This window comes from Eschscholzia californica, unplaced genomic scaffold, assembly GCF_041429995.1.
Source record: "Eschscholzia californica isolate CP2 unplaced genomic scaffold, dmEscCali1.0.p SCAF_5, whole genome shotgun sequence".
Taxonomy (NCBI): Eukaryota; Viridiplantae; Streptophyta; class Magnoliopsida; order Ranunculales; family Papaveraceae; genus Eschscholzia; species Eschscholzia californica.
In genome coordinates this window covers 40,724,403-40,735,597 of record NW_028238472.1, presented here as the reverse complement: position 1 = coordinate 40,735,597, position 11,195 = coordinate 40,724,403, and the positions used below count along the sequence as shown (strand labels likewise).

At 38.3% G+C, this 11,195-nt stretch overlaps 1 protein-coding gene across 1 annotated transcript; it reads right to left on the bottom strand.

Annotated features, from left to right (window-relative positions):
* Positions 1 to 1,133: 1,133 nt before the first annotated feature.
* Positions 1,134 to 2,638, bottom strand: LOC147539229 (uncharacterized). Its single transcript, XM_086644260.1, has one exon. The coding sequence runs from the start codon at positions 2,565 to 2,567 to the stop codon at positions 1,182 to 1,184; it is 1,386 nt and encodes a 461-aa protein (XP_086500386.1). The 5' UTR covers positions 2,568 to 2,638; the 3' UTR covers positions 1,134 to 1,181.
* Between the last annotated feature and the right edge of the window lie 8,557 nt (positions 2,639 to 11,195).

Here is an 11,195-nt window from a genome sequence, read left to right as displayed (position 1 = left end):
CAACATCTATCGCCTAACACTATATTTTAACTAAAGTATTGAGTTCTTTTAAGATGTCGTTTGTATGTGTGTATTTCATTTAGCCATTTAGGGGCATGTGAAAATTGCTATATCATGTCATAATATAGAAATCTTAACGTAAACACTTGGTTGTCCAAGTGGTCTAAGTGTTGACATAAGCTCTAAACACTCCCAAAGGCTCTGGGTTCGATCCTCCACAGGAGGTGAAGTCCTTGAGTTTGCGACCATAGTTTAGTTAGATTTTAGATGTGTTCTTGTTAAAACTTGAAATATTCATGGGATATTTAAAAAAATAATAACTTATTAAATAATTAAAAACAGTTATAAAGAAAAAGTTAAAAGAATTCCATCTCACTAGCAGTCACTACTTTCTCTCTTCTCATGAAGGAAAGGTCTGTTCTTTATTTCTTATTCATACTTCCTTACTTTTTATCATCATTTTATTAACATGTGAACACATTTGTCAATTCCTCATTGCTTCTTTCCTCTCTCCTTAAATCCATTTCTGATTTCTCTTCAAACCCAAGCAAGAGTAAGAAATTGACAACTCAACTAGATTGATGGAGAAGAAAAGTATTTTAACAACAATTTCATAAGTCTTGCCCTAATTAGAAACATGAAATGGAAAAATCTATTCCTTGGCCAATACAATTCAATTTAATAGCATTCTACTGCAAGCAATTGGGACTTCTAATTCATGGAGACTCTGAGACTTTTATGTTTGAGAATAAAAGAATCGCTCTATGACATATCCGAACTTTATTTCATAATTTGTTCGATGAGATAGACGAGCTAGAGGGTAAAATGTAACACATCTATCATGGACTAAATTCAGTAGCAATCACATAGTGAATTTGGATTTAACTTCTGAAACGAGATAGACTTATTTTACTGATCTTTTTTGTAAGGTGTTCGACATTCTACATTTCAGATCAGATACTTTCTCTTAGGTAGACAACAAGCTCCATTTGCAGGTTGATTCCGTCTCAACAAGTTCTAGAATTTGGAGATTTTATCCTCCGATTTTAGCTTTTTCAACAAATATTTGTTAAAACAATAAAAGAGTTGCTAATAAGAAAGATCAATACAAAAAAAGAAAAGAAAATAGAGAATATCCCAAAACCAATACCATCTAATTAAAACAAATATAATTAAGGTGATTACAAGATTAAGCCATTAGCTATAGCATAATTAGTATGAAAATGAGTTGTTTCATAAACAGGAAGCTCTTCTCTATACCTTTCAATCCCACCCATTGTTCTAAGATGATCAAGTTCAAATAGATCTGAACTTGAACAACTAGCTGCATCATCATCTTCTTCTTCTTCTTCGTCGTCTTCGATATTCAAATCAACATCTCTCATTTCATAATCAGTCTTGTTTCTCTGATACCCTTTTAAAAGATCTCTTGCTACTTCTTCAACTCTTCTATTCTTCTCCATTATTTGAATCTTGAGTTCTTCATTCATATTCATCAATGGAGATGATGATTTAGTTGATATTGCCATTAAACCTGGCTCTTGATCTCCATAAAGATATTTATGTCCAATTGGTTTACAATCTTCATCTACTATCACACTAACAGGGTAAAATTTAACTGATCTTTTAATTCTAGTACTTGATGATGATGATAATGGAGTTTTACTTAAACAAGATCTTGAAAATGATGAAGCTGATGAACAAGTAGATTTTGATTTTGTTTCAGAACTTGAATCTTGAAGATGATCACTACTAAACCCACCACCATTAATTGATGAATGTGATGAAAATTTAGGTTTTTTTGGAACTCCAGCTGTAAACAAAGAATTTATGAAATTAGCAAGTTTACCTCCTGGAGAAATTGGTTGTTTTACTTTCTTTAAATCTCCATAAATCTTCAAAGCTCTTGATTTTGTTTTAATAAATCCATTTCCAATCTTGGGTTTTTCTTGAAGAACATTAATTTTCTTTTCTTCTTCATGAAATTCAAACATATTTGATTTCTTTGAAACAGAGGTAGAAATCATCTTTGGTGGAACAGACACACTGGTTCTAATTGATTTAGGTCTAGATCTTGAACTATAAATTGATTCAGCTTCAGATGATGAAAACCCACTTCCACAACAAGAATCTGAAGAACTAGAAGTTGAATTTGAGATCATTGAATTTGAACCACCATCATTACCCAAATTTTGATTTTTCTGTAAATACTTTGAAGTGAAATCTTGAATAGATTTTCTTCTAATAATTTTCTCACTCATTTTTTCTTCTATCCAATTATCAATTAAAGAAGATCTAGTAAAATTACTAATCTTTTGATCTTCTTCTTGTTTTTTATGAACTTTTGTAGTGTTAATTCTCTCTCTAAAACTTGTGCTCTGTTTTTTCTTCATGGTTTCTCTGTAAAAATCAAATTCTTCTTTTTCTTCTTCTCTGATTGATTCATCTCCTTCATCAATTGAACGATAAATTTCGTCGAGAAGAGATGAAGAGAAAGATGGGTTTCTTCTTTCGTGTCGATATTTGCTTTGTCTTAAAGATTTCTCCCACTGCATCTGATCCGCCATTAGCAAAACCAGAGGAAATAGAGAGAGAGAGAGAGATGAGGTTTGAAGTTTAGAGAGAGAAAGCTACAGAGGGAGGGAGTGTTTCTTTGTTATGTGTCCTTTTAAAGGGAGTGAGACCGAGTGAAACACCCACACGTGCATTTGATCTTAGTTGGCTTAAGTGACAGAATGGAAATTTGATGAGGTGGCATATTATTTTTTAAATCTATTTTTGTACTGTTATTGTCCTTCTTTTCCATGGAAATGAGATTACCAACTGTTTTGTATACCTTACTACATCCAGTAGGAAATCATATGAATTTATTAGGCTAGGTTAATTTAAAAATATTTTAATATTGTCTAGGAATTTTATTACTATTTTAAAATGATCTTTTAGTCGATAGGGTAATATATGGCGCGGGAAGGAAATATGATTCTTGGGAATCAGATTATTTTAGTTTGATGCTTTGTTTTAGAGTAGGAATTCGATTCCTGACAGATTCCTAATATCGTGTTTGATTTGTACAGGAATAAGAAAGTAAATTTTTGTAAAAACTCTATTATATCCTCTTACATAAACTACATAAATGACACGCCATCTTTGTTATATATTTTAATTAATATCATCTATTCACTTCATCAAAATTCTCCGTACACCCAGAGATACAATTTTCTGTATAGAAATTAACTTCATCTTCCCATACTAACGTTGTCGGTTAAAATATTCTTTTTAAACGACATAAAATCGATTGGAATGAATAAAGAAAACGAGGGAGAGAGAGAAGGAAAAAAAACTAAAGAGAGAAGGAAAAAAACTAGAGAGAGAGTGAGGGAGGGAGGGAGGGAGGGAGAGAGAGAGATGGTTAGCTTTAAGCGAGAGAGATATAGAGAGAGAGAGAGAGAGAGAGAGAGAGAGAGCTGCTATGGTGGTCGTAGCTGTGATATTATATTAAGGACGATTTTAATATTAGTCATTCTAGTATTTTATTAAGGATAATTTCGTCCATAAATATTAAAACAAATCATTCCCAGAGATGATAATCACAAACCCACCCCATGTTGTTCCTCTGGTTATCAATCGATAAGCGATTCTCTCTGTCTTGGCTTGTTTTAGACAGAGTTTCCTTTCTAACTTATAGAGAGATAGACTATAAACGAATAATGACTTATCAGTATTCCTTCTTTCGGATTAACCGAATTAGATGTTAATGTAGTCGAGGCGAGAATAAGTTCTCTTTCCTTAAGATATTTTACACCCCCGTTAAACAGTATCAAACGTTAGGGTGTATGCCTTCGAGATACAACGACTTTCCTTTCAGAATTTTAAGATGGTACTTCTATATTCTGAAAGCGGACGAACCTTCGTAAGTATTATGAGCTCTTGAACTAATGTGGATGATCTTCTAAGACGCCTTAAGTATTCTGACACACAGAACACTAATGGTTAGAAGAGAAGAGAAGAAGAAAATGAATTACTTCCCAATAAGTATTCAGACATACGGTACACTAATTGTTAGAAGATAAGAGCAGAAGAGAATGAAATTCTTCCCAATAAGTATTCCGACATACAGAACACTAATTGTTAGAAGAAAAAAGAAGAAGATAATGAATTTGTTGTGAAGAATGAAGTGGGTTTGGATGGTTTATATAGGAATCGAATGGATGCATTTGTCTTTTAGGTTCAAAAGACATAACCCTTCAAAATCACGGACTTAATCCTAGGACGTTGGATCTGGCTTAATCCCGCGGAAATAACGCCACCCGTTAGATGGGAATCGAAATCCCAACGCGGAGCAAGCGCAGGTCGTTGGATCTCGTTGATCCAACGCACCTAGCGTGATCCCGACACGGTCCCGCTACTCATAATACGTGGCCGTCAGATCTCGCGAATTCCCGCGGACAGAACGCCATCCGTCCAGATTTTGACGTGCGTGTTTTGCTCAAACGGTACCCAATCTGACTTGTTCTCTTTGACGATTTGATCCATATTTCAACCGATCTTCGTCCAAACTTTAAACTTGAATTTCTCATTCATCCGGAATCAGATTCGAGTGATTCTTGGCTCTAAATTGAAGAGCTCGACGAGAAGAACACAATGACGCATTCCGTTTTTGAGTTTGACGAGTCGGGTCGAGCCAAATTCGGCTCCGATTCCAACACACCATTCTTTGGGCTTGCGATTACTCTCTTTAAGAGATCAATCCCATTCCCGGAGGAATACAATTATCGCTCCATTCCCACGAGCCAAACAGTAATCTAGATTCTGATTTTCAAGATTCACATTCCATTCTCATGGCATTCCCGCACGTCAAACATGGTCTCAAAGTGAAACTTTCATCTATCTCTTGTTTTCCTATTTTTTATTTATTTTCACTAATTTATTTTAACAACTTTCACAATTCTCTAACAATTGTTGTCAACACTCTTAATACCAATTCCGCAGTCCTTTGATGTTTTGCTTAAACTTCTATTTACATATGCTAAACTATTTATTGTTTTTTGCTATTTTTCTTAAACGTTGTGAGAGAGTGGTTTCTTGATTGAGGCGGTTTGAGAAAGTTAGAAACCAAATTGGGCAGTTTGGTTGAAGGCGGTTTCTAATAGGCGGTTTGGTGAGAGGCTTTTCCAATTTTGGAATCAATTTCCAATTTTTTGGCTCAATAGGCAGTTTCCAATTTTTTGGCTTATAATATATATAAATAGGGGTTGAGTGCTTTGTAATCAATATCAACACAAGCAACAACAACTCTTCTTTAGAGAGAGCTAAAGAGAGAGAGCAAGTGAGAGAGAAATTTTTTGTTCATAGTTTTGAGCGGTGTTAAATTTCTTGGTCGTCGAAGATTTAGTATAGAGGTTAATTTCTATGCGGTACCATCTTGGGACGAACTTGCGGGTTGTGTTAGTCGTCTTCATCTATCCTTCAATAAAGATTTCTTGTTCGCCCGAGGACGTAGGCTTTAGGCCGAACCTCGTTAATTCTGTTCGCATATTTGATTTTGACTTAGCTTTTCGATTAATCTTCATAATCGGATCAATTTCTAGGTAGGTTCGATAGCTTCCGCGATTTTTAGTTCTAACAATTGGTACCAGAGCCTTGTTGAAATTGAACGAAGAGAAGATGGGATCGAGAAGTGGTACGGTCAAAGCAGGGAAATATGAGATAGAGAAGTTCAATGGGAAAAACGATTTTTCTTATTGGCGGATGCAGATGAAGAATCTGTTAATCTCGCAGAAATTACACAAGACGTTGACGGGAAAGAAACCAGGAGATATGTCAGATGAGGATTGGGAGGAGTTAGATCTCGAAGCACGGGCTACCATTATGTTGTGTCTTGAGAGGGACGTGGCGTTCCTAGTAGACGGAGAAACAACGGCGGCGGGTGTGTGGTTAAAGCTAGAAAGCAGTTTCATGACGAAAACTTTAACGAATCAGGTCTACTTAAAATCCAAATTATTCACATGTAGAATGGAAGAGGGTTCTTCTATTCAGGAATATGTGAATAGGTTTGACAGGATTATCTCAGATTTGAAGGATATTGATGTTAAGGTTGAGGATGAGGACCAAGCCCTCATATTGTTACTTTCATTACCTAAATCCTATGAGAACCTTGTTCAAACTTTGATGTTTGTTGGTGATAGTCTAACCATGGAAGAGACGAGAAATTCGCTATTAGCGGATGACCTTCGTAAGGTTGCTACTAGCAGTATGGCGTCGGGTGGAGTAGACAAGGAACAAGCACAAGGGTTGTTTGTAACGAGGGGGAGGAGTAATGAAAGGGGAAAGGGAAAGGGCGGGAAATCTAGATCCAAATCTAGAGGCTCTTTCAAGAAAACGTGCTTTAGTTGTGGTGAGCTTGGCCACTTTAAAGCGGCTTGTCCAAAGAGAAAGTTGAAGCAAAAGAACGAAGGCTACAAGGAGAAACAAGAGATGCAAGAGGCGGGATATGTGTCAGAAGAGGCAGATGAATGTTTCTCGGTGACAGAGGTGTCTGAGAAAATCTTCGATAAGTGGATGCTTGATTCAGGGGCGTCACACCATATGTGTCCAAATAGGGAGTTGTTTACTACCTATAGGAGTATAGATGGTGGTACAGTTATACTGGGTGATGATAGTATATGTAAAACTGTGGGACTCGGAACAATATGGATCAAGATGCACGATGGAGTGGTGAGAACATTGAAGGACGTAAGACACATACCCGATTTGCGGAAAAATCTAATTTCCCTTGGTGTGTTGGAGCGGAACGGCTGTAAGATAATTATAGAGAATGGCTCCATAAAAGTCGTTAAGGGTTCTTTGGTGGTAATGAGAGGTACTCGTTACGGTAATTTATACAAACTTTTGGGGACAACAATTACGGGAGATGTAGCAGTAGGAATCAGTGGAAGGGATCCAACGGCTAGTACGAGGCTTTGGCATATGCGCCTTGGGCATATGTCAGAAAAGGGTCTATCTTTGATGTGCGGGAAAGGCTTGTTGAAGGACATGAAGAAGCCTTGCATGGAGTTTTGTGAGCATTGTGTGTTCGGGAAGGCACACAGGGTGACGTTCTCTACAAGCAAGCACAGGAGCAAAGAGGTGTTAGACTACGTACACACCGATGTCTGGGGACCGGCAAAGTTACCTTCCAAGGGTGGTTCCAGGTATTTTGTTACATTCGTTGATGATCATTCGAGATTTGTCTGGCTTTATTTTCTGAAGCATAAGAATGAGGTATTCAACACATTCCTGGTGTGGAAAGCAATGGTTGAGAACAAAACTGATCGAAAGCTGAAGACGTTAAGGTCGGATAATGGGACCGAGTACACGGATGGGGCATTCAAGGAGTTTTGTAATCAGGAAGGCATTGTGAGGCACTGGACAGTAGTAAACACACCTCAGCAGAATGGAGTCGCAGAGAGATTGAACCGTACACTACTTGAGAAGGCTAGATGTATGCGCTCCAATTCGGGACTAGGCGTAGAATGGTGGGCAGAATCTGTTGCTACAGCTTGTTATATTATGAACAGGTCTCCACATTCTTCTTTAGATGGCGGCGTACCTTACGAGGTGTGGTCAGGTGAACATGCAGATTACGGGAGACTTAGGGTTTTCGGTTGTACGGCCTATTACCATGTTAAAGGTAACAAACTTGACAATAGAGCAAAGAAGGCAATTTTCTTAGGATATGCTACAGGAGTCAAGGGTTATCGGCTATGGTGTACGGAAGACAAGAAGTTTGTAATCAGCAGAGATGTGGTGTTTGATGAGTCATCTATTGTAGCTATGGCGAAAGCTACGGTGCCTAGTTGTGGTGATGTTGGGTCTACTAAAGCTCAAGTAGTGGAAGTAGAAGCCGAAGACCAACGGGTTTCTAGGAATCATGATCAGGTGGAGCATCAGGATAAAACTCAGGATGAGGAGATTGATGAACCCGATCATGAGGAGGTTCAAGGGGAAGGTACACAAGTTTTACAACAACAGCAGCAGGATGTTTCGGTACACACTAGGCCGAAACGGTTATATAAGCCGGTACAGAGGTTAGGGTCAGACAAACCTCTTAGGCATTACGGGCAGGCAAATGTGGTTGAATATACACTCTCGGTGGAAGACGACGAGCCGGTCACCTTCAAACAAGCTATTACCGCGGAGGAAAGAGAGAGTTGGTTGGTTGCTATGCAAGAAGAGATAGAGTCTCTTCACAAGAACCAGACATGGGAGGTTGTCCCATTGCCCGAAGGTAAGTCTGTTATTAGTTGTAAATGGGTGTACAAGAAGAAAGAGGATTCTTCCGAAATCAAGGGTACAAGGTATAAGGCAAGACAAGTGGCCAAGGGTTATGCACAGAAAGAAGGGGTCGACTACAATGAGATTTTTTCACCGGTCGTGAAACATACTTCTATTCGGGTGCTATTGAGTATTGTTGCTCACAGGGATCTTGAGCTGGAACAACTCGATGTTAAAACCGCCTTCTTGCACGGAGATTTGGAAGAAGAAATTTATATGGCTCAACCTGAGGGATACAAGGTTGAGGGTAAAGAAAATCAAGTATGTCGTTTGAGGAAGTCTCTTTACGGATTGAAACAATCCCCTCGCCAATGGTACAAATGATTTGATTTTTTCATGCTAAAGCATGGTTTTCGCAGAAGTGACTATGATTGTTGTGTATACATCAAGAAGCTTCGCGAAGGTGACTTTATTTATCTCATTTTGTATGTGGATGACATGCTTATTGCTTCTCGAAGCATGGTGGAGATAGATAAGTTGAAATCTCAACTCAGTCAAGAGTTTGAGATGAAAGACATGGGCGCTGCAAAGAAGATACTGGGAATGGAGATTAAGAGAGAGCGGTCAAGTAAGAAACTGTACTTGAATCAGAAAGGTTACATCGAACGAGTAGTTTCTCGATTTGGGATGCAGAATGCGAAGGCGGTGTCAACACCTTTGGCACCACACTTCAGGCTCTCGGGAAAACAATCTCCCACTACTACGGTGGAGAAGGATCATATGGATCGTGTACCGCATGCTAGTGCAGTTGGCAGTTTGATGTACGCTATGGTGTGTACTCGTCCAGATATTTCACAGGCGGTCAGTGTGGTTAGTAGGTTTATGGCAAACCCGGGGAAGACACATTGGGAAGCTGTGAAGTGGGTCTTGAGGTACTTGAAGGGTACTGTTGATACGGGTTTGTGCTTTGGTGGAGACACATGTCAGGTAAGCGGTTATGTTGACTCGGATTATGCTGGCGATCTAGATAGAAGACGATCTACTACTGGTTATGTATTTAGGGTACATGGTGCTCCAGTTAGTTGCCGATCGATGTTACAATCTACAGTTGCGTTATCTACTACGGAGGCCGAGTATATGGCTATGGCCGAGGGTGTGAAGGAAGCATTGTGGTTGTGGGGTCTTCTGGATGATCTAGGGATTAAGCAGGAGTGCGTGGATGTATGGTGTGATAGTCAAAGTGCGATCCACTTGGCGAAGAATCAGGTTCATCATGCTCGTACTAAGCATATTGATGTCAGGTATCATTTTGTACGAGATGTCATAGAGGAAGGTGATGTTTCTCTAATGAAGGTACACACAGATGAGAATCCCGCGGACATGTTGACTAAAGTGGTGACATGTAGCAAGTTTCAGCATTGCCTGGAATTGCTACAAATCGGCTCGTGTTAAGTTGCCCGAAAGGGCGTAATGGCGACAAGGTAATCTTTATGTGAAGGGTTGGTAGAACTACGGTAGGCTTGATCCTGTAAAAGGGTACGTAGGCAACCATGGTCAAATGGTGCAGTCGGATGATGTTACAAGAAGCAGACATATCTTACAAGGAGTATCCTGGTGTTCGTCAAAAATTTGAAGGGTATCAAATTGTGTACGAGGTGGAGAATTGTGAGAGAGTGGTTTCTTGATTGAGGCGGTTTGAGAAAGTTAGAAACCAAATTGGGCAGTTTGGTTGAAGGCGGTTTCTAATAGGCGGTTTGGTGAGAGGCTTTTCCAATTTTGGAATCAATTTCCAATTTTTTGGCTCAATAGGCAGTTTCCAATTTTTTGGCTTATAATATATATAAATAGGGGTTGAGTGCTTTGTAATCAATATCAACACAAGCAACAACAACTCTTCTTTAGAGAGAGCTAAAGAGAGAGAGCAAGTGAGAGAGAAATTTTTTGTTCATAGTTTTGAGCGGTGTTAAATTTCTCGGTCGTCGAAGATTTAGTATAGAGGTTAATTTCTATGCGGTACCATCTTGGGACGAACTTGCGGGTTGTGTTAGTCGTCTTCATCTATCCTTCAATAAAGATTTCTTGTTCGCCCGAGGACGTAGGCTTTAGGCCGAACCTCGTTAATTCTGTTCGCATATTTGATTTTGACTTAGCTTTTCGATTAATCTTCATAATCGGATCAATTTCTAGGTAGGTTCGATAGCTTCCGCGATTTTTAGTTCTAACAAACGTTATTCTTACCTTTTCCTTCTCTAGAATGTTTCTTTTTTCAGACACATATTATTTGTTCAAAACATACAACTATTTGTTTCCACCATAATATTTTTCTTCCTAATTTCCGCGATGTAAATATATAACATTTTTTCGTACTTCAAAAACAGCAAAAACATTAAGAAACTTCATACCCACGCTATGACGTTTTAAGTTTTTTTTTTTTTTTTGAAAAGGTGCGATATATTGAGGTTACGAGACAACATTTAAAGTGTCGAGCTTGCGTATTAGATAACATTGACTCCCTCGTAACAAGAAGGCTAAGAAAGTTTCTCCTATAAAAATTCTAGTTGGCAAATCCCAAGTATAAATTAGTGTCTTGACTTCTACAGTTATTTGTTCAGTCGAACTGAAACTATCTTTAAATATCTTTGTGTTTTGTTCCTTCCAGAATGTCCACCATATAGCAAAAATGAATGGAGGTTCATATGTATCATTTTCTTGCCCCTAACTTATCTCTCTTCCACCTTGTAAAGAAGACCTCCATCAGATATTCAAATTTGAAACACTCCTCAAACTAGAAATTGCTAGTGTGAAAAAAGAAATAAAGTTTCTTAAGTATCCCCTTCTTGTGTCTCCGTTAATTTTGGACTTCAGTTTTCTTTTTTCCATTTAGGTCACATTTATTTTAAGTTGTAGGTAGTTGAAATACCCATTGAGATGACAAAAATGGA

Coding starts and splice junctions, on each gene's coding strand:
- LOC147539229 (XM_086644260.1), bottom strand. CDS start 2,567: ATGGCGGATCAGATGCAGTGGGAGAAATCTTTAAGACAAAGCAAATAT.